General features: G+C 42.5%; 1 protein-coding gene across 1 annotated transcript in view; it reads left to right on the forward strand.

Annotated features, from left to right (window-relative positions):
* The window catches only part of FRAS1 (Fraser extracellular matrix complex subunit 1), a 319,392-nt gene that overhangs the window by 111,757 nt on the left and 180,715 nt on the right, over positions 1-26,920 (forward strand). The window contains exons 4-8 of the mRNA XM_050945248.1: positions 12,918-13,025; positions 17,097-17,189; positions 20,532-20,691; positions 24,089-24,222; positions 26,201-26,284. Coding sequence (XP_050801205.1) covers positions 12,918-13,025; positions 17,097-17,189; positions 20,532-20,691; positions 24,089-24,222; positions 26,201-26,284 — 579 coding nt within the window. The remainder of the gene's footprint in view (positions 1-12,917; positions 13,026-17,096; positions 17,190-20,531; positions 20,692-24,088; positions 24,223-26,200; positions 26,285-26,920) is intronic.

Here is a 26,920-nt window from a genome sequence, read left to right on the forward strand (position 1 = left end):
GGATCCATAATTGGACATTCAGAGCCTCAGTGTCTAAAGATTTGTTTCTCCTGACATGGTTAGTGCCAGTGGATCTAGCTGGAGCCTTTCACTAATTCAGCTCCAGCATCAGGCAATAGTGCCTGAAAGTTGAATGCTACCTGATGGCGGTTTTGTAGCTTGTTTGGAGTGAACTGGTGTTATTGGTCCAGTTCTTTTGTGGCCACATCATGAAACAGCTGCCACCCGTTTTGGTGTTCAACATCCCGGTTCAGGAATAGGAATGGAGCCTCTCTCTCCTATAGGAAGGTACTGAAGGTGAGGCAGACTGATGGCAGTGTTAAGAATTTGCATGACTCCTGTCCTTTGGAGCCATAGGATCTTCATCCTTCACAGAATAGCCATAGTTCAAGTCTCCTCCCGAGCATACTGCATGCAGCAGACTGTATAGACCTGCTTATATACCTGAAAAGGCTGAAGGGCGGACTCATTCCTGTAGGGTTTCAGACCTGTGGTTCTGGTTAGTCTTGCTATTCAAATCTGCTGCCCCACCCATTAAACTGTTCCCTTTGGTTAGCTAAGCTGGCCCCAGCCATCGCCTCGCATCATGACCACACTCTGGGTTTTTAGCAGGTATTCAAATATTTGTACTTTGCAGATATGCCACTTTGATAGTTAAACATTGAAATTTACAGAGAAATAACAGAGTACCACTGGCATTTTATCAGTTTGCAATTTCCCTGATGGTGGCAGTAGGTCAGCTTCCCTGTTGCAGAGGTGTGGCAAGTGCTGTGTCGCAGGAGACGGCAGCAAAGATTGTGTTAGAACTCACAGAGTTTCTGTTAAGGGAACAGCACGCAGTAAAATTGAAAGTGAAATCTTATTCATTCTTTCATTCACCTCAGCTGACAAAGGCAGACTCCGTCAGTTCCCCTATTATTGCATCCTACCCTTCAGATCCTTGTGCACAGATCTTTAGTCTTGACATTTGCCACAATATTTAAATGTGCTGATACGAAGCAAAAGCATGAGGGCGCCGGCGAAATTTAATCAAAACTGAATAATCAGCAAAGATTAAGGAAAGAGTTGCAGACTAGAGAGGATAAAATCTGCATTAAAAATCACCCACTGGAGCCTGTTCTGGATTACATTACAGTCGGTGGCAAAACTGCCTTTAATTTCATAGGCAGCAGCAAGCATAGATTTACAGAAGGAGATTAAAACACCAGAACTGCCAAGGAAACGTTTACATCATGGAAAGAATTCTTTCTTTGGGCTAGGAGATAATGCACAGCATTGCTTCCCCTCACTTACAGTGACAAGATGCATTTTCTTGTCACTGTAAAAATTGAGCATCATTTTTGGTGGCTGTGTATCCAAGTGAGCAGTAGGGATCATGTTGTTTCACTCAGCTTCTTCCCTCTATGCTGCGAGAGCTGTTGTACAGCACTCCAAATGGATCACTGTCCCAGGTGCAAAAGACATGTCTTTGGAATTGTTTCTCTCCTTGCTATATGTACATTGGAGGAGATTATATACAACATATCTAGGGAAAAGGCAGGGGACCCTTTCTTTCTTTCATGCATGCAGTTAAAAAAATCTCACTGATAGCCACAAATTGAAATTACAATGGGAGGGCTCATCTTTAAAATACGATTCACTACCTTAGAAATTGCACATTTTTCAAAAGCAGACAGAGAGAGGGGAGAAAAAGGTTCTGGCATATTTCAAGGTGAAATGTTTGTGAGTGATGTTGCTCTGGAAGCTTTCAAGACAGCAGAATGTGCTGATAATGCAGATAATGGCTGGACAAATGTAGTCCCTAAATCAAATATTAACAAGAAAAAATGCATTGCTGAAGGCAGTCAGTATGGTTCACATGTTCTCAGAGAGTGCGAATATTAACCTACTATAAGATGGTATCACCTCATTATTTCCCTTGGGCACCAATTTCCTTTTTCGATGGACATTTAATAGATTAGCTGTTACATTATGCACTATTTCATGTCTCTAGATTAACCATTTGGGGCAATCATCTTTCTACACTTATCTGGGCCAACAGATTTGTTCTGTTGATAGACATGGTATGTGATGGGTAATAATTCTGCTCCTATAGTACTTTATGGGTAGCTCCCTTTATCCAGGGATTACCGACAGTTTCCTATTGCTTTTGTTTGTAGTGCTTACTACTCTTTCGCTACGAGTCTTCGGGCTGGTCTACACTGAGGGGTGGGAAGGAGTGGGGTCAATCTAAGATACGCAACTTCAGCTACGCTATTTGTGTAGCTGAAGTCGAAGTATCTTAGTTCAGCTTGCCTGGCCATCCTCACAGCAGCAAGTCGACCGCCACGGCTCCCCCGTCGACTCTGCTTACTACTTCTGCCAAGGTGGAGTACGAGCGTTGATTCAGGGATCTAGACAAGACATGATAAATCGATCCCTGATAGATCAATTACTACCCACTAATCCAGCGGGTAGTGTAGACTTGGCCTTACTGAATTCATCGAGCATTTGTGGCAACACCTTTTGGGAATGGGCAGTTCCCCCCCCCTTTACCCGTGTGTCCCACGTTTAAATGTTGACAGACATCAGCAGTTCACGTTCTTCCTGGCTGAGAACAGATCACAGTGAATTTCCCAACAGCAGCCTAAGTCCAAAACTAAGCTAGTTGTAAAACTGAGAGAAAAATTAAATTAAACCGAAGTTAAATGATACAAAATATACTTAGACCTAAGTCTGCATTTGGTCTTGGCAAAGTAGACCTCAAGTCTTTTTAGTTGCAGTAGAGGTAATTCAGAAACCAAAATGTTCACCCTTTAGAGACCCTAGTTGGGATTTCCAAAGCTGTCTGAGGGATTTAGACATATGTCTCTTTTCCTTTTTACACAACGAGATCAGTATGAAGAAATCAAACTGGCACAGTTGGGTCCCAAATAAACGTTTGCTAATTTATACCCAAACATGGAAGGCCTAGCTTCATATAAACTGCTTCTCTGACTGGTTTCCAGCTGCTTCTAAAGCATAGACCACAGGGAGCACCTCTAGAAGGTTCATCGACAGTTCAAAGAGACACTTTCCTATTCCTTTATACTACACTGTAGAGCAGAAGATGTCTGTTTATGTCCATAGGCTGGCTGAAAATATTAGCCCCTCTTTTGGTTCAACTTTTCAGAGTCCTTCTCTCTTTGCATGCCAGTGTCTCAGAGCTCCAATTCCACATTATCAGAAAACCTTCCCCCACACACATTTGCAGTGTCCTATCCATTATTTTCTTTGAAGTGCGAAGTTCTTCTCTCCTGGTGACTTCTGGACCAACCAATATTTAATTTTTTTCCGTTGAAACATTTTGATTCATTATGATATAGACATTTCTCTCCTCGAGTCAATAATCAGTGTCTCTCACACAATTTTCCATCTTCCTCACACAACGTCTTCTTCCTTGCTGAGAATGGCCAGTTGGTATGTAAATATCCCTCTTTCCCAAATGATGAACAAATCATACAGGTCTTCTCTGTTGACTAAGTGTTTTTTACTGTAGGCTAACTAAGAAGCATTAGCTGTCTCACTGTGAAAACATCATGGAGACAAGGCACCTTAATTTTACTGCACGGTAAGATAGGTGAGGTTGACTCTGTGTAGGGGTAGAGTGCTGACCTCACCTAGTTACCTCTTGGTAAACGTTGCAGGAGTCCTGTCTCCACGTGGGATTTTATGGCCAGATAATTATGGAACATTTGTTCTCTCAGTTAAAAAAAACCAAAAAAAAAAAACCAACCCCCCCCACGCTTTTATGCAGAAGACAAAACCACAGACTTTCCTGCCTTGCCCTCATGGTGTCTCCGCATCCCAAACTTAATTGTTTGTGTTGTATCAGAGTACAGCACTGCTACGTGCCCTGTGCCCCTTCACTATTTAGTCATATATAATAAGATTACTTGCTGGATGACTTGGAGCTGACTTTCAATGGGACTTGTGCTTCTAACTCACTTAGATGCTTTTGAAAATCTCCCCCTCTGTGACTTGGGGCTAGTCACACAAGGGACTGGTAGTAACTCTGGCAAGATAAGCAGCTCCCAGCCTGTGATATAAATATCAGCTTTCACTTCAGGGCATTTAGAATGCTCAGTGACCAGAAGAGGGAGACAGAGAGAGGGGCCTGTATTTTCTCACTTAGTAACGTTCCAGTCGCGTAGCCGGGACTGAGGATGACACGTATATAGTTATACGATCAGAAAGGGGTGGGAATTACAGCAGCTGTGAAGGAGTTGGGGGCTGATAGACGCTCCCATCTCTTCTCAGGTAAATGCAGAAACTCCTGACTGATCATTGTTTAGAGTTTGAGGGGGGCATTCATCTCCTTCTGCCCAACTGCCTTTCTATGTACATAGACAGAAAACCCTCCTTGAACCTATCCCTGCTTCCTCATTGGAGACAGACAAGGATTTCCTGTACCTGTTGGACTTAATTCCTGATCCTGCACAGCCCCAGTAGGGTGATGGGTAAAGAAGGGACACAGAATAGACTGTGTTTTTCAGGGAGCAGCACCTCTGAGACTTCAGGCCATGTAATGTGGGGGTTCAGGTAGCTTTAGGCCAGTGATACTTCTGGGAGTCTGGATCAGTGCACAACTGCTTTGGGGGGGATAGCTCAGTGGTTTGAGCATTGGCCTGCTTAAACCCAGGTTTGTGAATTCAATCCTTGAGGGGCCATTTAGGGATCAGGGGCAAAAATCTGTCTGGGGATTGGTCTTGTTTTGAGCAGGGGGTTGGACTAGATGACCTCCTGAGGTCCCTTCCAACCCTGAGATTCTGTGATTCTCTATGAACACAGCCACCTGAGGCACATGTCACACATCCCTATGACTCATCAGGGGAAATAAGACACTTAGTTAAAAGCTCAGAAGGGGTCTTTAAGCCTGTAGTATTGCTGTGTTATTCTCTAATACCGTTTAGCATTAATGCCTGGCACCATACAACTTGGTAGATTTGTGGCCTTCCAATGTGCATGTCAGGGAGTAGATATCAGTTATAGTGTGACCATCAGGGAAGTGCCAAGACACCTTTCTCCATCAGAAAAAGAGCAGGCCATCATTCTAAGTTAGGGATTTTTTTTTTTTAAGGATAATTTTGTTTTGGAGCCAATAGTCTGCTGACGCCAAGACCAATTAATATACTCATTTATAGTAGATGGCAACACTGACTATATATTCAAGTAATATACCAAGCTGTTACATACCTTTTGCTGCCATTTATTTCAATTTTTTTGGCCATAAAATTATAACCTAGTTAAATCTTGACAGCTACTGATGATCAGAGGGCTATGGAAACAATACTGGAGTGCACTAAGGTGGCCCGTGAAAGCCCATTTTCTGCAGGCCTCCCAATCTTTTTCATTCAGTAATGAAGAGTTTCTGCAAGATTCTTGCAGGGCATTTTTTTTTTTACTTGTAAAAAACCAAGTGACCCAATTTATCCTGCTACATAGGGAGCTCAGATTAAAGGTATGGATATAAAGTGCTGTATTTTCACAGACCTGTGTGCTTGGATTCCCATTAGTGATAATGGGATTTCGGACACATAACTCCTTGCTTAGCACTTTGAAAATATACCTCCATATAGGTTAAGGTTAAGGTGGTCTGCAGAAATAATCCTGCTGTTTGTCATCCCCTGCTTTCTTTGTCACTCTTCAAACCGTACGATATGTTGGAGGTGCATCAACAAACGGCTCGTGCAGAAAGGTATTTTCCGTTTGAGCCCACTCAGTTGGCTGCAGCCGCAGTGATTTTAATGCCCTGGTGTTTTTCTTTAGAGATGGGATAAAAGACTTAGCCTATCTTGGTCATTCTGCCTTGGCTAAATTCAGTAGACATTCAGGCTTTTGTCCTGCCATTGCCTGCTTTCTACAGTGCGACAGATTCATTTGAAGTTATCTGTCCTGTTGGGACTATTGTTTCATCTTTTGGTATATCCACACTGGGACTTGAATGGTTTCTTCTGAAATACGAATGAATAGTCCAAAGAAGGCCAATGTGTTCTTGTAGAGTGTGCAGTCTGGCACTGCTCTGCAGGCTTTCCCTGGTCCTTCAAGTCTAATTTATGCACCAGGTTAAGTCAACTTTATAGCCAGTTTCAAGTCTGCAAAGGTTTTTCAAGTGATGGTCCAGTGTATAGTAGCTGTCTGCAATTCCATAACCTTTGAAATCCAATTTTGCTTGCAAACATTCTGGCAGATTTAGCTTTGCTCAATTTTTGGACAAAGGAATCGATCTGAGTGCACTTGGACATACAAGGATATATTTTACTAAGCTGTTCATGTGTGGCTGAGTCCTCTGCACGTGTGCCATAACCATTCATAGAGCTTGTACATAATAACACTTGCCACATCAATTGGTAAATTTTTTGTTAATGAGCTTGGCACAAAAAGTGGGAGTGTGCTAATAAAATTTGTAGATTACCCGAAGTTGGGAGGTATTGCCAGTACAGAAGAGGACCGGAATATTATACAATACTTGAAAACCGGAGTAATAGAAATGGGATGAAATTTAATAGAACAAAATACAAAGTCATGCACATAGGAATTAGCAACAAGAGTTTCTGCTATAAGCTGGGGACTTATCAGTTGGAAGTGACAGAGGAGAAGACAGGCCTAGGTGGACTGATTTTATCACAGGAAAACTGTGAGTAGTTAATATGATGTGGTCGTGAAAAGGCTATTGTGATCCTAGGATGCATCAGGTGAGGAATTTTTAGTAGAGATAGGGAAGTGTTAGTACCATTGTACAAGGTACTGTTGAGACTTCATCTGGAATACTGTGTGCAATTTTGGTCTCCCATGTTTAGGAAAGAGGAATCAAATTGGAACTAATGCAGAGAAGGGCTACTAGGATGGCCCGAGTAATGGAAAACCTACCTTTGGAAGGGAGATTCAAAGAGCTGGGTTTGTTTAGCCTAATCAAATGAAGGCTGAAGGGGGGGATATGATTGCTTTCTATAAATCCATCAGAGAAATAAACACTAGGGCAGGGAAGGAGTTTTTTGTTGAGTAAAATGTTGACACAAGAACAAATGGATATAAACTGGCCATCAACAAGTTTAGGCTTGAAATTAGGAGAAGGTTTCTAACCATCAGAGGAATGAAGTTCTGGTACAGCTTTCCAAGGGGAGCAGTGGGGGCAAATAAACCTAACTGGCTTCAAGACGGAGCTTGATAAGTTTATGGAGCGGATGGTATGATGAGACTGCCTACAATGGCGTGTAGCCGATCCGTGACTGCTAGTAGCAAATATCTCCAAAGGTGATGGGGCAGTAGATGGGGAGGGCTCTGAATTACTACAGAGAATTCTTTCCTGGTGTCTGGGTGGTGGGTCTTGCCCACGTGCTCAGGGTCTTAACTGATTGCCATATTTGGGGTCAGGAAGGAATTTTCCCCAAGGACAGTGGGACACTGCACCCCATATTCTTCACAGTGATATTATGATGATATAATTATGGCATAATTAATGTGCATTTTGTACGAGATGGGTCATGCAGGAGGTCTGACTAGATCTGAGGGGCCTTTCTGGTTTAAAGTCTGAGTCTAAATTGTCTGTATAGTGTCATTGTCCATTTATAGGTAATGGTTTCACGCTCGTTCTGTGCACTACGGTTTTCTCAAGACAGTCAGGTCAAAGGAATGGTTTGCCAGATTAATAAAACTGGACATAAGAGGCTTCCCCCCTTTTGCATCAGGATGAATATTTTGTACCTCTGGGCTCCATTGTGAAAGCTGGTGAACCCTAGAAGTGTATTTTACCAAATTTTCCTGAAAGTAGAAAGTGGGGAGGAGGAGAGTCAGAAGGATGGGTTTCAGTGAATAAAAATCATGTAGATTTTCTACAAGATGAGAAGAATTGCAAGTTTGAATCCTGAGCTAATAATAATGGCCCCAGCCAGGCCTCATCCCTCCCATCCCCCAAGCCACTTATCTCCCCAACCTACTAATTCTAGAAATGCCACCAAACAGGTGTGCTGCTTTGAGTTCTGTATATCATCGCACAGGATCCAGCATCTACTGACATTTTATGGATGGACTGAATATGTTCATACAGTCCTATGAAATAGAAGGGGAGTGGGGGGAGATGCACAGCTGTTGTGTGCTTCCCATCTCCACAGTCAGAGTGCATCAGAATTAAGCTCAGGTTGTGATCCAGTGGAATGCTGTCCTACATCTCATGTTACTGAGGATTTATGTGCTTAATATCAGGCTCAGCTTTTTCATGTTGAAGAACAGAGAAAAAGCCAGGCTAGAACAAGCATAGTTCGGCCACATAAAACTGCATCATCCATTCAAAACAGTCATGCTAAGAGAGGATTAGCTTTTTAAAGGGTTAAATTAACCTACTGGTGGCTGGCTGTGGTGACTGCAAAACAGGTTCAAGTATCTTCTCTGGCCTTCGTATATCCTTTGTCTTTCTTCCACTCCTAGCTTGAGTTTACAGGATGCTCCTAAATTTAGAACAGTCTGTATGTGACTATGTAGTACTCTGTTTCTCCTCCCTCCTTAAAGCCCAGTTTGTGGATTTGTTTTTTTATCCTGTTCTTCTCACCCATACTCTCCAAACCCTGCTGCATCTGAGCTGTGCTCCTAGGCCTTCGGTTTATTTTGTCTTGTCTCTCTGCTTGTAGACACTGAAGGACTGAGAGTGGGTTGCACTCTGTGACGCTGATCCTTCAATCCAAACTGTTAGCATGGACCTCTGTGGCCATGCAGAGCCAATGGGATTATGGTCCTGACCCTGAAATTGGGTCCACACGGGCCATCCCTCTCCCCCATGCAGAGCTCCATTGGCTTTGGTGGGACTCTGCACAGACCTGAGGACTAGCCTGTGAGGATCTGGTTTATAATCCCATAAGGGGCTGTGTGTAAAGGGATTTGTGCATTTATGGTACTCTATAAGTGACTTTGATTAATAAAAATCACCTTTATGTGCTGTAATGTTCATCTCCTAATATGGGCTTTAAACATTCAATTCAATTACAGATCCTTTCTTTTGCTCTAGAAAGGTACTAAGAATTAATTCATAACAATAGTAATACTTGGCACTTATACAGTGCTTTGCACCTCCAAGGAGCTTTACAAACATTATCTCATTAATTTTGCTACTAATTATGGTAGCATTGGTGGAGAAAGAAATCCTTTGATGTTAATTTTAAATGAAAAATACACCCATAACAGGATTGGAGTTCAACACTGATGCATTGTTGCAGCTATTTTGTCCACTAGGCTACAGGGTCTTTGATTAACGTGATGGAGGTTTTACAGCTGTTACTTTGTCTACTGGAAGGCCTGATTTTATCTAATAAATAATCATACCTAAAGCTTTAAGGTTTGTGTAAAGACAGGTATGAATATTACACTCAAGTGATATAGGCAAATGAGTGGTAACACATAAGGGATACAATGATCAAAAATGCCTAAGTCCCATTTTCAAAAGAGACTTAGGTGCCTTTTTAAGGGAATCAGGTTCCAAAGTGACTTAGGTGCTTTTGAAATTTTTACCAGAGATGTGTGAGTGCCAAACCTGGGAATAGAACCCACACATTTCTGGCTCCTGGTCTCGCATACTAATCCTCCAGATTATGTTACATTTCAATAACAATAGAATCCCCTTGGACATGAAAAAAGAACTGTAGCATAGTGAGTTCTCTAGTTCATTGAAGTACTACCTACATGCAAAATTATATACAAATAATACTTTTTTGGTGCTTACATTTTTTTCATTAAAGTAGCTGTACTTATACATTGCCCCATAAACAGGACATACATCACATAACTTTGACAAGTGGTGTTAGTCATTAGGACTCAGCAAAACTACCAGTAATAATTGTCAGAAAAACTTCGCAGGTTCCACATTGATAGAAATGTCCTGCCGAGATAGTAAAGATTCTGTTTTTCTTCTGCCTTGGCTTTAAGTTAATACCTTTCCCCTGGATATTATTTTGCCTGATCATTATACTTCACTCCAGGGAAGAAAGTGTGAATATAATATCAAGTACAAGCAGTATCATTATTTTTCTATAGCTGCAGCTAAAAACTGAAATTATTTTTAGACTGGGGTCAAAAGTTTCAAACTTGTCTGCTTAAAGTTAGGTCTCTAAATCCATAGTTGGGCACCTCAGCCAAAGGGATTTGCTTCTCAGAGACTCTGAGGCTAGTTTGATACAGGTGCCCGACTATTAATCTTTTAGGCACCCAGTTCTGGACATTTTGACCTAAGTTTTTAGGGCTACATCTTCAAAACCAGCTTCTAACATCTCATCTGCATTTTTTGCCTGCCACTTTGCAAATACAAATCACTTATATGTGAAAATAGTTGCAGGAGCAAATTTAGGATCCAACTTGAGACCCATTGGGTAATTTGACCGTTAAGGCTTTTAGGAAAAGCAAATCCAGGCAAACAGTTAGGAGCCAGCTGTCTGCCCTGTGATGAAGCTGTAATGGCATAGCTGAACACGGTATAAAATAATAAAACCTATACACAGAATTGTGGCATGTCAGACATGCAGGAGAGCCCCAGGCACCTGGTGTCTCCCTGCAAAGAGCTCCTTGCAGAACTGGGGCTTATGAGAGTGGTCTGTCCCTCACCTGCTGGGCCGTCTAAGAGCATGTCCCATGTTCTAAAATGAACAAGTGAATGGATAAATCCAACTGTTTTGGCAAAGAAGTGAAACGTCACTCTTGCTAGTAAAGAGATATTGGAGGCCCTGTGTATTGTCAGGACTCCAGGAGTCCTAGAAATGAGCACATAGGACATAGCACAGCTGCAAAGGAGCAGGAATGAATGATCTACAGTACACAATGCATGTTAGGCAGAGCTTGACCCATTACAACTCATCCTGAATTGATTCTGTAACTATACATTAAATCACACAAAAAAGTGAGATTCTAGGCTGACACTCTACACTCATAGCTGTATGTGCAGAGGAGCAGTTATATCATCAGAGGAGAAATGACTATCTTTATCTGGTATCATTTATATCTGGTATCATTTCTCTGGTGTCTTGTGCATTGGAGCTGTATGTTTATGTGCATCCCTTGCTGTATTTAGGTTTAATACTGTCATCGGCTTTATTAGAAGATCCACCTAGTTCCAAATGCTTTATACTCACAGAAGCCACAGTGCTTGTTAGCTGTATGTTGGCATTACTATATACAAAGGATAACGTTTGCCATCAATGAAATACTATTGCCAGTCAATGAATGAACACCAGTCTTTCTTCAGTTACAGTTCTAGCAGCAGCTGCAGCTTTCCCCCCTTCCATAGTCCACCTTCTCTCCCGCAAAAGAAGTCATGCTAAATGGGTATGAACATAGAAAACAAGGTAAAAATGCTGTTCTGTGATGGGCCTGATTTAAAGTGGCAAGAGAATAAATTCTTAGCTAAAGCTATGACTTCTTGCTGGATTTGCTTCAGAAAAGTGGATTACAGACTCCTTTTCTGGTTTCTTTCTTCTTTTTTTTAGGGGAGAGGGATACCTAAGTAGTTTGAGCATTGGCCTACTAAACCCAGGGTTGTGAGTTTAATCCTTGAGGGGACCTGGGGCAAACATCTGCCTGTCTGGGGATTGGTCCTGCTTTGAGCAGGGAGTTGGACTAGATGACCTCCTGAGGTCCCTTCCAGCCCTGATATTCTATGATTCTATTCCCACTCCAAAACAGTTATAGCCTGATTCTCATTTGCACTTTGTCAGAATGGTGGAAAGTGGACTATGTAAGAGAGCCGTAGAGAGTGGTGGTGAATTACATTTACATTCACTTTAAGTCCCCTCTTTGCTGCCAGAACAAAGTAAAGGAAGATTAGTAGGACATTTTCACTTAGGGTTATAGAAGTGATCTCTAACATAGTAAGCACAATGCTGTGTGCCTATGTATTTGCATGTAAACATTTCCTCGCCACGTTTCTGCATATGCAAAACCTCTGGAATTGAAACCGCTTTTGCACCCAGACAGCAGGTAGTGAGTGATTAACCCACAGCAGTCAATTTTCTCATGACAATACAGTGTTCATATACAAGACTGGATTGTTTTTTTGCATGGGCAAAATTGGTAATGGAAAAATTGGCTTCATCAAAATGTAACGATCAGTTTGGCCCGAAGTCTGCAAAATTATGCCTATAACTTTAGAACCTTCCATGCGCCTCCTCCATAGACCCCATAAGTCCTCCCTCTTGAGGGGCATGAGCTGAATTTTCTGGACCCCTTCCATAGGTGGCAATTCAAGAAGGAATGATTTTCATCTCTTACTCTGTGCATGGATTTAGGGCCTAGTTTTCAGAGATGCTGAGCACCTATAGCTCCACTTGACGTTAGTGAGAGTTACAGGTGCTCAGTGCCTCTGAAGGCAGTCCCCTAATGATGTACTGTATCAACACTACAGGCTTTACTCCTGATGAGCTACGGAGGTGCAAGTGGTGTGGCTAATGGTGCTGCAGTTAACGTCAAACTGCTGCTTGTGTAAATATCTAGATAGTTTGGGATGCTCAGCGATAGCTAAAGTTGTTTGTTTTCAAAGCCACCTAGCAGATTTGGATGCCCCTAAGCAGCTTTGAAACTCTCAGCCTAGATTTGTTTACAGAAGACAGGAGATTTCAAAGAGGTACAGCAATCAGCTTGAGGCGATTGCAGGTTATGTATGATCAATTGTCTTGCAGTTGGAATTGATTGATTGTTTTTCTGTGCATGGCCTTGTCTTTTCATTACGAGTTTGGAATTATGAAATGAATAGCCCTGGCCTTATTACTGCCTGGGGTTACTAATCAGCATCAAGTAGACAGAGTCCATTGTAGCATTTGCCTTTCTATTCTGTGGCTGTTTAATTCATTTGAACCGTTAGCCATTAGATAACTGCACACGTGTTACACTCGTTGCGAGTTTAATTCAGAGCTTATGTTTGTTTGCAGAACAACACAGTTTGGAAGCCAGATTCTTGCCAGGAGTGCAGATGCCATAGTGACATTGTCATCTGTGAACCTGCCGTTTGCAGAAACCCTCGGTGTGACTTTCGGAAGGTAAATATGCCTGTTGGCTTGCTATGCAAGGGATGGGAAGTATTTGAATCATTAGGTTTTTCTCCCTATGTTCAACCTACGCCCTCTGGGTAACTACAGGTTGTGAAAGTGTTATACTGGAACATACACAATATATGATCTATGCTGGCATGGAATGGACAACCAGAAGGGGCTTAGTCCTGTAGTCACAATGTAAGCAAAGCATCTCTTTTCTTCCGCGGGCCTCATGGTTAAACTTGCATAGAACACCTGATAATTAGTGGCTCCTCTATAGCATAACATCAGCCCTGTCACGGTTCTGTTTTCATCAGTGGGAATTGTAAGGAGTGCAAAATGCTGCCACCCACTCTACGCTGATGTAAATGACTGCCCAGATTTGCACAGGCATAGATAAGAACGGGATTTGGCCCTCTGTGAACAGAAAAGGCAGTGTTCTGAAGTCCAACCAATCTGTTCCCGTCTCACATGGGAACTGGATGCTTGACAATGGCACCGTTTGCTTGCTACATATGGCAAGTGATCTGCCAAGAGTATTGTGATCTCAAACGATGCCAGTGTGCTGCAGTATTCGACCACAGCTTGGGCATAGCTGATAATCACCTTTAGACTGAGCCCAGGGACTGGGTCGCTATAGAACCAGCAGATGAACGCATTCCACTCTAATAAACAGTAACAGAGCTAGAATTGTGCTTTTGGTCTGTCTTTTCGTTTGTTGTGCCTTGATGGTTCTTGCCGGGCTTTCATTGTCTTTTCGTTTCTCTGTTTCCCTGTGAGCCTTCATTAATGGTTTTAGCTAATTGGGTGCAGAGTTTGTTTTCCTGTAGGACCCAGATTATGAGAGCAGGAACAGATGAATATCAACAAAAGTCTGTATTTTAAAGAGACACTGCCAATATAAAAATCATGTATCTTTAAAAAGGTCTTGCTAGTGTTCCTGGTAGCAAGGTTCCATAGGTTATTAACTGTGAAAGAATAGGTGGGGTCTAATTTTTGCTCCATCATTAATGCGATTTGTTTGTTAGAGGGAGACTGAAAATATTGGTTCTGTTTATGTTAGAGAGAAGATGAATAAAAGGAAACATAATAGAGACATACAGATAATGAATGAGAGAGAGCAGGTAGATTGGACACTTCTGTTGCTCCTTTCTCATAACAAAAGAAGAAGGGCAAAATAAAAGGCCACAAATTTAAAACTGATAAAAGGAAATAATTTTTCATGCAATGCATAATTAACCGGTGGAACTCAGTGTCACATGATATCATCAAGGCCAAGAGCGGAATAGGGTTCCAAAAAGGAATGGACGTTTATGTGGATAATGAGAACATCCAGTGTTACGTTAATTTAAGGGAACTTTTTTTGGAAGGGGTCATGCCTTGTGCTTCAGGGCATCAGCCAACCACTAATTTAAGGGGTAAGGAAGGAACTATTCCTATCAGTGATTTATTCTTTAACTGCCTGCTGCAGGATTTCTTCAGCCTTCTTGGAAGCGGCAGGTGCTGGTCTCTGTTGGAGGGAGCTCCAGCTTGAGTGCCTCTGCTGATCTTACTTCCAACAGTATGGCATAGAGCAGTGGTTCTTAACCCGGGGTCGGGGCCCACTGGGAGGCTGCGAGCAGGTTTCAGGGGAGCCGCCAAGCAAGGCCAGCATTACACGCACTGGGGCCCAGAGCACAAAGCTGAAGTCCCAGCACATGAGGCTGTAATCTGGGGTCCTGAGCCCTGCCACCTGGGGCTGAAGCTGAAGCATAAGCAAGGTAGCTTTGTGGGGGCTCCTGTGGCGTGGGGCTCCAGGCAGTTGCCCTGCTTGCTACCCCCTAACACCAGACCTGGCTTTTATATGCAGAAAACTAGTTATTGTGGCACAGGTGGGCCATGGAGTTTTCATGGCACGTTGGAGGGTTGGGTGGGGCTCAGAAAGAAGAAGGTTGAGAACCCCCAGGCGTAGAGAGAGGCAATCTCTTAAATAGGCAGGTCCTATTCTATTTAGGACTGTATACGTCAAAACCAACGTCTTAAACACTGACAGTGCCCTTCCAAAAGGGCAAGCATCACATATGTCCCCATGGGGACACCCATACAGTATTTTCAAGAAGGTGACTTTGGGGCAAAACCGTAAGTCAAGGGTTGGCAATCTCTCTCTCTCTCTCTCTCTCTCTCTCTCTCTCTCTCTCTCTCTCACACACACACACACACACACACACACACACACACACACACACACACACACACACACACACACTCTGTCTCTCTCTCTGAAGTAGCTGAGAACATGAAAAGGCAACAAAGAGGGGCCACAACTTAGGGCAGGGATCGGCAACCTTTGGCATGCGGCTTGCCAGGCTAAGCCCCCTGGCGGGCCAGGCCAGTTTGCTTACCTGCCGTGTTCACAGGTCTGACCGATTGCATCTCCCACTGGCCGCGGTTCATTGTCCCAGGCCAATGGGGGCTGCGGGAAGGGGCATCCAGCACATCCCTCGGCCTGTGCCGCTTCCCACAGCCCCCGTTGGTCTGGGACAGTGAACTGCACCCAGTGGAAGCCACAATTGGTCGAACCTGCAGATGTGGCAAGTAAACAAACTGGCTCAGCCTGCCAGAGTGCTTAGCGTGGCAAGCCGCATGCCAAAGGTTGCCGATCCCTGCCCTAAGTTGTGGCCCCTCTTTGTTGCCTTTTCATGTTCTCAGTTACTTCATTGTGTGTGTGTGTGTGTGTGTGTGAGAGAGAGAGAGAGAGAGAGAGAGAGAGAGCGCGATGGTGGGGGATTTGCTTGTTTCTGGCTTGTACAAGTAAAACTGTCTGTCTCTTTTTTGTCACTGTGGGCCTAATCATGAGGGATGCTGAGCACCACCCAGAAGGTACCAAGTATCCTTAGATGCTGTTGACATCTGTGAAATCCTTGCCAGAATAAGGTCTCATATCACATTCCTTTGTGGCATCTGTGCGGCATGCTGCCAGGGTCTGAGATATTTAAAACATATTTGGGAAGGCTGGAATGAAAATGCAAAAGCCGCTGTGCACAACCCTTGGAGATGCTCCAGGAATGGAAGCAAAGCACCTCCAGAGCTTTTGCCAACCTTTTTTACTAACGTCTTCTGCCCTTACCGTGACATGATAGCGTGAACACACATGCCTGTTGGTTTCATCTGTTACCTTACTGCTGCACAGAGTGTAGCAGCCAAACTATGCACTCTGCCTCTGGGCACACTGAGAGGGGCAATATAAAATTTCACTAGGCAATATAATAAAGATGGTCAATATTTTTCAAATTTTGAAAATGTCACATTTTGGAACTTGAACAAAAATTGGAAATTTAAAACACTACAAAAAAAGAAATCGATACTCAGTTAATTCCTTTTCTTTTTTTCCCAACTAGCTCTAATTAGAAAGGAAGACAATGTTTCCACTTCTGATAATTTTTAAAAAGTAATAAATTAAACTTTAAAACAAGAAAACAAGTTTCCCTGAGATCACTTATGGGTTAATCTTTTTATTATTATTATTATTATTATTATTATTATTTATTTATAATTATTTTGCCTTGTTGAGAGAGTCGGTTTTCCTCAATCATTTTCCTATCTGTCACGGAAACAGCTGGTGTCAGGGAGTTAATGAAGAATGAGTCATACTCCAAAGGATTGTTTATGGCAGTGGTTCTCAAGCTTTTGTACTGGTGACCCCTTTCACATAGCAAGTCTCGGAGTACGACCCCCACCATTAAATTAAAAATACTTTTTAATATATTTAACGCCATTATAAATGCTGGAGGCAAAGTGGGGTTTGGGGTGGAGGCTGACAGCTCATGACCCCCCATGTAATAACCTCATGACTGCCTGAGGGGTCTTGACCCCCCAGTTTGAGAACCCCTGCTTTATGGGGTGTGTGTGTGTGTTTTCCTATGCATATCTTGGGCATAAGAGTGAATTCAGCATCCCAAAGCAATGCAACAGCTCTTCACAGGGAAGTCCTTGATTAGTAGCATTGCTTTTAAAACTGAGAGGGCCATGTGCAACAAGAACCCCCCTCGAGTCACCCTTACCACCTGTACTGCTCATAGGACTCTTGTATTTGTTCAGGGGGAAGTGCTGTGGATAGCCCCCAATACGTGCTGCCCTGAGTGCGCCTCAGGAACTGAAGGAGTTTGCCAGCATGAAGGCCAAACCCATGTGGTAAGTGCTGTTAAGTATCCATTGGCATTAACATTATTTTCCTTTTCTTAGCTCTCCGATTGTCCACCTAAGTTCAGGGGCGGCAGCTTTTGCCCATGGCTGGTCAGGCGCTTCAAAAGCCATCTCCTTGACTTGACACAGTTGTCAAGCAAAGAACCTCCACTCCAAGGTGACACCGTGCTCAGTCCTGACCTTCACTCCGGTTTCTTTACCCCTTGAGGGACTGGAAAGCAAACAGCTTTTCCCAGATGAGAGACCTCAGTGGATGTGTACTGGTCCTGCACCTCTAACCCCTGCAGCTACTAGTGGATTGGTGGGTGTTTGGAGCAATCTTCATCTCTGGGGCTGCTCTAAACTTCTCCAAGGGCCACCCCCAGAAGCAGAGTGAAGGAAATGCCTTCTTCTGTCCCAGCTGTGCCCACTGGGAATAACTGAGGATTGAGGCCACTGCCGAGTAGACATTGTACAAAACCACGTTGGAGGTGTGGCTTAGGAACATGGCTGACAAATATGTTTATGAAGAGCCCAGCACATTGGGACCACATATCATTCTGTAGCTGCAGGGATGTGTAATGATTACCTCCACTTTTTAAAGTGCATTTCAGGAGTTAGATTGATCAGCAGTCTTTTTCTGAAAGTGTGTATCCAGGCCGTTATAAATGTGATAAAAGAATCACCTCGTTAGTGACAGGAGACCTACCCTTTGAAGCCCTTACCCACTTTATCAGTTTTTACTCGAGCAAAAATATCAATGGGATTTCCCTATATAAAATATTGAGAAAGTAAGGAGAGGATAAGGACTACAGGATTTGGCTCATTGGTAATGAGAAGCCCTTTTATGTAGCAGCAAATCCTCAGAATCTCTACATTGTATGCCAGTTCTGCACACCACACTGAAACCCAACTGGTTAATTTTTTTCCCCAAGCAAACCACTCTTTGTGGATCCTGTCTAGGGAAGATGTTGCCTGGCTGGCGCGTCGTTCTCTAGTTAAGTCAAGCTAAGCCCAGTTCTTTGAGCGTGGTCCTTGCGAATATCAGCAAAACATTTAATTCATCTACTTGGCCAATATTAGGGCTGCTTCAGACTCCACAATACGTATGCTTATGACACGCGGGAACCGGGTCAGTGGAATTTTAGGCTCTTTCATACATGAAAGGTATCTCTTCAAATGAACTTTCAGGCAGATAACCAAGATGAAAAAATGGAGTGCTGCTGCCAACCAGGTCATGGAGAGAGGCCTTCATGTATTTACTGAAGAATGCTGGAATGTCCTCTCGTGGCTGCCTTTTCAATACAGCACTCTGTGGAAGGCAGCAAAAGGCACCATTAATCGTAGTTCCCCCCTCTCCCATTATAATTTCTCTCGCCATCAGATAATGGCCATAGGGGGAGTTTGTTTGCTACAGTTCATGCAAAGGGAAAGCGCCAATTCACAATATCCTGACCTGTTTGGCTCAGAAGGGTAGAGAATCTGGTGCATTCATTTAGCTGTGCTCTGCGGTTAAATGAGACAAGATAGTATTGTTGGGAGAAGAACTGAGTATTGAACTGTGCACGTTTGCCTTCTTCAAAGTGGAGGCTATAATTACCATCAGAAACTTGCATTGTTAGATAACTGACCTCTGCCATGAGACTGGTGTACACTTCTGTAACCCTGATCTGTGCAAACACAGGCTCCAGGAGGGCCAATCCACCTCGGCAGTCATACAGGCCACAGCAGAAGGAACAAGTGCCCATGTGATTAAAAAACCAACTGAGGTTCAGAGATGGTACTTATTGACAGATGTCCAATAACGGGCAGAAATTCTGTGAAAGGCAAATTCAGAAGAAGGATGGTTTAGTGGTTATGGCACTAGCCTGGGATTTGGAAGATCTGGGTTCAGTTCCTGGCTCAGCTGTAGATTTCCTGAGTGACCTTGGGCAAGTCACTTAGCTTCTCTGTGCCTCAGTTTCCCATCTGTACAATGGGGATAATAGCACATCCCTACTGCACGGGGTGTTCTGAGGATAAATACATTGCGAAGTGTTCAGATACCATGGTAACAGGAGTCATATAAGTACCATAGATAAGTTGTTGACTCTTCCCTCCATTTTACTGAAGTGTTTTACTAATTAGCCACAGTAATTTGCAGTTATTTTTGGCTCCTGTTATGTTTTATTTGTGTTTCATTTGTGTATTATGTTTCATTTGTTTTGTTTTTTTAATGGGAGAGATGTAACCATAGCAGCTGGAGTTGGTGCCTGCTGAGTGCTGTCATATGACTGTGGTATAATCTCTGGTGTGCTTGACTCACGTCACATAGTCCGGGAAATAAAGATCAGCCTCATATCAGTACTCTTGTGTGTCTCATCCTTACTATAGAGCCGGCTGCATATTTAAGAAGCGTTCGTAGTCTAAGAGTACAGCCTAACGGCTGGAGCAGATTACATAAGAGAAGATGATTATCTTTCTGTCAACGAGCCAGGCAAATGCTTTATGTCTTCATCATTATTTTAGAAACATCTAGCCAGCAGAACTGTCCCCAGTAATCACCCCAGGAAAGAAAAGCTTACGCTGCAGCTGACAGCAGGTTTTTTCCATGCCCAACTTCCATGTTGTGTGTTTCACATAAATTAAAATTCTGCATTTCCCATTTCAAACAATATCACAGCTTATATCCTTGCCTTCTATGAGTGGTGATGCATGTGCTGTTGTACCTAGTAGAGTCTTCTAAGATGGCTTTCTGCTCGTTAATGATCCTGAGGAAAGAAGATTCTGTATATTGCTTTGGAGTGTACTGCAAAAAGCAGTACAGTCCTTACTGGGCCAAACCTTGCTGATGAGAGGAGATCCAGCAGTCGGTGGATAGTAAGGGAAGCAGGATTTGGCTTGTTGTGAGGTACACTGTAGTTTTTAAGTAGTTTAAGCTTATGAGGACAGATATTGTCCTTGGATGAGTGTAGGTCCTACTGAACATTTTAATGGGATCCAGGTACAGACAGAAGAGCTGCAGGGTTGTGTCCGGTCTACACATGGCAGCCCATCAGTCGTGGGTAGGTAGAATACATCCATTAGATGTAGGTCCTTTGGCCGAGGTTATGCTACGTCTACGCCACCGGGGGACCCTCTCAATTGGTCTGATCCCAACATGACTGCTATGCCCGTGTTGAGACTACTTTGTCCCCATGTTGCAGGGAACAGTGGGTGCACTGCAGCCTGGAGTGTAGGCCATGAGTTACAGAGCCTGGGGAAGTTTGCAGAAGAGGGAAGTTAGGCACTGGTGCAGGAGCAAGGATTATTTCCAGGCTAGTTGGCTGTTAAATTAGCTTACACATTTCCCGTGTTGTTTTTCCATTGCAGCATGGCACGGAATGGGCAAGCTCTGCATGCACGGCGTGCTCCTGTGCCAATGGGAAGGTTAACTGCACCCCCAAATCCTGCCCACCCCTTTCTTGTGACAGAGGGGAGCTGGAGTACATCGCTCAAGGAGAGTGCTGTCCCAAATGCGTGGGCACTGGTGGTGAGTATTTCGAAAGGGGCGCCCCACGCAGCGAATTTGGCCTTAGTTAAGTGGCCCCAAGGAGTGGGGTCGTCGTTGCTGCTCTGCACATAGATTTAGTGATCAGGTGAGACCATCTCTTTATTCCTCAAATCAATGAAGAGTATTTTTCCCCTTTGCTTTGAAACCGTCTTCTTCAAGCTCTCCTGAGCAGTACCCTGCCTAGACACACATTGGGGTATGGAACTTCTCCGGATTCTCTTTTCATGCTACTCATTTTGGCTGTTGTAGATAAAGGCTGGCATTTCCAAAGCTGCCTAAGGGATTTGGAGGTGCAGATCCCATTAAAATTAAATGGGAATTGGGCACCCAACTCACATAGGTATCTTTGAAATCTCAGCCTTAACCTAAAGGCAAAAATCTCTTAAATGCTGGTGAAATTATTGCTTTTTCCCCCCTCCGATAAATCAGGCCTCTTGCGTTTTGAGAAACACATAGTCTTATTTAAACCACATGCACAAAAATAATTCAAAAAACTTCATTTAAATCCACAGATGCTTCAGATTTTATACTTGCTTTTGAAGCCATGTACTTATCCATCCCTTAGGGTGTACAGACTAAATTCAGCCCTCCTTAAGAGGGAGGAAACTCTTAAACTCTACTTGAATTCACTAGAGTTGCAGCTGCTTATACCGGGACTGAAACTAGCATGAGTCATATTGTTTGCAGTATCTTAGCCACATGATATCAGTTGTGACATGCAGGCTGAACAGACTCAAGTGTTGGACTAGTAAAAAATGTAGAAATGGTGTGAGTGAAATGTCAGTGGCCCTAGGGTGTATGGCACATCTTCACAGCAGTGACCACACTATTCAAACTTGTCTTGTCAAACAAATCTGACTTCAGTTTTTCATGAGATTACAAGTTGAGTTGATTAAGGATGTTATGCTGTTACCTTTGAGTTTTGTAAGGCATTTGACTTGGTGCTGCATGTAGGGCTGTTCCTTGGGGGTGTGGAAGTGACAGATTCACCTCTTCTGGGACTGACCATGATGGCCAATCTCACCTGCCCGCATGTTCCCTCAAAGCATGGGGCCCGGAGCGGTTACCCCAATTTGCCCTACACAAGGAATGGCTCTGGTTGCATATCTCTGTAAAAAATTAATTCTATACAATAGCAATAAAGAACACATTGGATAGATTGAGAACTGGCTAAGTGACAGATCTCAAAACCTAGTTATTAATGGAAATCCTCATTAAATGAGGGTGTTTTAATACATCTGAATGCTAGGTTATACAAACAAAGAATGCAGGCCATGTGTATCAAATGGACTATGTTCTAGAAAGCAGTGATCCTGAAAAAGGATTTAGGTTTCAGAGTGGACAAACAGCTCAACATGAGCTCTCAGCATGATACTATGGTTAAAGGGCTAATGCGATTCTCAACTGTATTAACGAGAGTAATGAGTAGGAACGGAGCGGTGATTTAACCTCAGCATATGGCATTGGTGAAACCACTACTGGAATACATTCTGGTGTCAACATTTTTAAAAGGATGTTGAAAAATTGGGGAGGATGTAGAAAAGAGCCACAAAAATGATTTGAGGGTTGGAGAAAATGCCTTACAGTGAGAGTTTTAAAGCTCTCAATCTGTTTATTTTATCAAGAAGTTTGAGAAGTGACTTGAATACAGATTGTAAGAACCTTCACCGGGAGAAAGTAATGGGTACTCACGGGCTCTGTAGTTTAGCTAATAAAGACAATGGCTGAAATATAATCCAGACAAATTCAAATTAGAAATAAGATACACATTTTAACAGTGACAATGATTAATCAGTGGAACAAACTACCAGGGGAAGTGGTCGATTCTCCATCTCTTGAAGTCTTAGAGTCAAGACTGTTTACCTTTCTGGAAGATAGGCTTTAGTCAGACACAAATTTTTGAGCTTAATGTGGGTGTAACATGGTGAATGTAATGGCCTTGGATATTCAGGAGGTCAGATTACATCATCTGCTGTTCCTTTCTGGCCTTACAATCTATGATCTATCCTGAATTTACTTCACAGGGGATATAGGTACCACCTGTAGTTTGTAACCTCACATACAGATGTCAGAACCCAGAAGTAGATCTCAAAGCATGTCAGGACAATTTCAGGAGGAAGTATCATGGTTGATGCATTTCTTCAGTACTGAGATATCTCTTCTGCTTTCATTGGTTTAAATCTCAGACGTAACTTTGGACTCTTAGTATAATCCTTGGCCTTTCTGCTGAGACTGTCAACATCAATTAGGTCATTTGTCCATGGGTAATTAGACTGAGATCATCAGTTTACTGGGGCAAGGATCATGCTTTCTTTTGTGTTTGTAAAGCATCTCATACATCATGGATGCTTCCAGAAACAAACAGATATTAAATAATAATTTCACACAGGACAATGAATTAGTGCAGCGGGTTTTTTCAATATTGCAATTATTCTGGGTCAGCTTCATAGAGATGGCTCTTATAAAGTTCTTCCTTGCAGATGCTAATCAGTAGATGAGTCATACATCTGCAGTCTTTTTTATATGATTGTGAATGTCCATAAAGTCATCGCACATGTGGAATTGTTCTGGTAGAACGTGAGAAACCAGAAAAAATGTGTACAGATGAACGCTGTGCAGCCAAATGGAGTTAGTAAGGAAGGTCATGGTCTGATGGTACCTCTGGGCCCTCCAGGGGGCAGAAGTTCCTAGAGTGTAGGGAATGGATCTGAGATTGAAAGAGTTGGATGAGGAGAGGGAATTAGAGAAAACATGAAAATGGAAACACAGAATGACTCACAGACTCATAAACATTAAGGCCAAAAAAGACCATCATGATTATCTAGCCTGATCTCCTGCATATCTAGCCTGACCTCCAGCAGGCCACAGAATCTCACCCACCCGCTCCTGTAGTAGACCCCTAACCTCTGATTGAGTTCCTGAAGTCCTCGAATCGTGCTTTAAAGACTTCAAGTTACAGAGAATCCACAATTTACACTAGTTTCAACCTGCAAGTGACCCATGCCCCATGTGTAGAGGAAGGTGAGCACCTCTCTACCAATCTGACTTTGGGGAAAATTTCTTCCTGACTCTAAATATAATGATCAGTTAGACCCTGAGCATGTGGGCAAGACCCACCAGCTAGACACCTGGGAAAGAATTCTCTGTAGTAACTCAGAGCCCTCCCCATCTACTGCCCCATCAGTGGGCTTTGGGGATATTTGCTACTAGCAGTCGCGGGTCGGCTACACGCCATTGTAGGCAGTCTCATCATACCATCCCCTCCATAAACTTATCAAGCTCCATCTTGAAGCCTGTTAGATTTTTTGCCTCCACTGCTCCCCTTGAAAGGCTGTTCCAGAACTTCACTCCTGTGATGGTCTTAATTGTCTCTTAGAGTCCTGCTCCTTTGACGGCCAAATGTTTCGGGATGGTGAGGAGTGGCATCTCAGCCAATGCTCCAAATGTGTCTGCAGGAATGGGGCAACTCAGTGCTTCACAGCTGAATGTCAGCCAGTGTTGTGCAGCAAGGTGAGAACTGTTCTATCAATGGTCTGTGCAATTTATTAGCTTTTGCTTTCCATGGGAAATTAGCATTTCTCAAAAAAACATATTTGCTAGCAGGTAGCAGGCTAAAGGAAAAATGATTCAGAAAAGAGGCTTTTGAAAATCAGCAGAAGTGTACGCTCCACAAAAAAATAAAAGCCCCCCAAACCTCCAACCATGTCCATTACAGACTATTACAGACTAATATATTATAACCTCCAACCATATTACAGACTAATATATTGTAAACACCAGCTGTGCCTTTTGTTTTGTAATTCAGATAATTCTGTAGAGCTGGTCAGGAAATATTTTTTGATTCTGTGAACAATTTTGAAAAAAAGCAAAGAAGTTTTATTTAAATGTTTCTTCAAAAGTTTTTGTTGAAACCTACCAATTTTTGTTTTTGTTGACAAGAACATTCCCAAAATGTAGTTGAAAATAGACATTTCCCACCATAATTTCCTTTTTGATGAAAAAGCAATTTTTTATACAAAAATGTTTCAAACTAAAAGTTTCAGCCAGCTTTACAATATTACTCCCGAAAGGTGACTGTGTTGTCTACTGATTATAGCAAATCCTGGGAGCCAGCAATGCTAGGGAGATAACTTGCTCAAGTTCACCCAGCGAGTCAGGAGTTTAGCCCAAATTAAAGAATCAGAGCACTTGTGGCTCCCAGTTCTTTGCTTAAGATGGCAGTCATTATTCTCTAGCACCTACACAATGATTTTCACCTTCAAAGTACTGTACGTACGTTAACTAAAAAAAATCCAGTATGCTGGGTAATCCATAAAATCAAAAGCATACTTAGTACTTCATATATTGTAAAATAATTTGATACATTTTATCTTTGGTAGATGACAGGCAAAAATGCCAAAAAAGAGCAAGAGGTCTGGTTGGACTTCTTTTCACTTCCTGGGCTTCCCAACGGTGCTCATGTGCAACCACACTTATCTGCAAAATGAGAAACCAGCTTCCAGGGAGTTCGCGTTGTTCTGCTTTACTGTAGTTCTCGAGATGCTGTAATTTTCCTGATTTTTCTTTCCCCGTCAAGCACATTCCAGTTGCAAGTCCAGAATTGTGTCTCCCTTGGTGTGTGGTGAAGCAGGTTCCCACCTTAGAACTGGGAAAATAAAGCAGCCATCATAAAGCTTTTTCTTTTAGTGCTTGCCCACTGATGTGTTGTGGGACCAGGTGTTCATGTAATTAACACCGGCTCCTGTTTGAAAAAAACCCAGCTGTTTCTCTGAATACTAATCACTTCATGCTTCATATTGAGATGTGTAATTAATATTATGAGATTAAGTGGTGTTGGTTAAAGCAAATTAAAGCAAAATTTCTAAATGTTTAGAATTTTTCCTCTTAAATGTACTTACGTTATCCCTTGATTGATTGCACTAACGTTTAATCAGTTAGTCATTAAAACTTAATTAATAGAAACTGGAACCAGAACATTGTTGCCATGACATATCTGAGACTAATCAGCTAGAAGCATCCAATTTAATGTACCAAAAATCCGCTTTAGCTAATTCTGATAATGTTCCGTAGATTTCCTAACAAGGTGCCCTAATGGAAGGCACATTAGCAGTAATTGCAAGAATCCTAGACTGCTCACTATAACTAACATTTTTTCAGTGCTCTGTGCTTGTGTATTTATACCTATTTTGGCTGGTCCAGGCTTTCCACAGCACATAGGAACGGGTAGTTTCTCTCCTGCTATGTCAGGCCGAATGGCAAGATGTAGTATCTTTGTGCTTGGCCTTCTACTTTTACAGCAGAATGCAAAGCTGACCCCCAAATTCTTACCCTAATTCATAACTATGGTGGCCGGTGCTTATCACATAGATATAAATGTGTTTTGCAGGAGTTACAGGTGTAGGCCACTGGGCTGCATATTTAATTTTCAAACCGTTATTCTGCTCATCTCTCTTTTTTTAAGTAAAGTTTTCTGTTTTTTAATTTTTAGGATGAAGTTATGGCTGTGTCTCCTGGAAAATGTTGCCCAGAGTGCATTCCAAAACCCTGTTCCATATCTGGAAAAGTGTATGAGGTAACCTTTGATGAACCACACCAAAACCCAACAAGACATGAATTCTGGCACATCTCTATTTTTCCCCTCCCTAACAGCTGACTTTCTGCCAGCATTAATAACTTGGTACAATGGCTGTATTTTTTAATTTCCTGGGAAGCTAAAAGAGTTGAAAGGAATTAGAAATATAAAGGAATTTGCAGGCAAGCTGCAGCCAGGTTCACGGGATAAATTAGATAAGGTACTTACTGTTCACACATCATTTTTTTTAAGTGGGAAAACAAATCATTGATGAAAGTCACTCTATCCATAGCTTTCAATGTACCCCCCTGGAATATATTTATTATTATTCAGTCATGTATATAAAAGGGAAATGTAGTATTAGCACTAACTACGCTCTTAGCAAAGGTAACTGATCCTCTGGCCAACTTTCTGATGAGGAGTGTACATTGCAGTATCAGTCTGCGCCTCTCTTCTTTCATTTATATTTCCTGATCATGGAGCAATATGCAGTTTCTTTTTAAAAAAAATCCCTGTGCTTGGATACATATACATATAAGGAACCCATTGCACTCAAAGGGAAGTACATATTCCAGGGGAGAATGTGGTGAACGTTACTGCTTTATTTTTTTATTTATATATGTATGTATCTGTCTT

This window comes from Gopherus flavomarginatus, chromosome 3, assembly GCF_025201925.1.
Source record: "Gopherus flavomarginatus isolate rGopFla2 chromosome 3, rGopFla2.mat.asm, whole genome shotgun sequence".
Classification (NCBI taxonomy): Eukaryota; Metazoa; Chordata; order Testudines; family Testudinidae; genus Gopherus; species Gopherus flavomarginatus.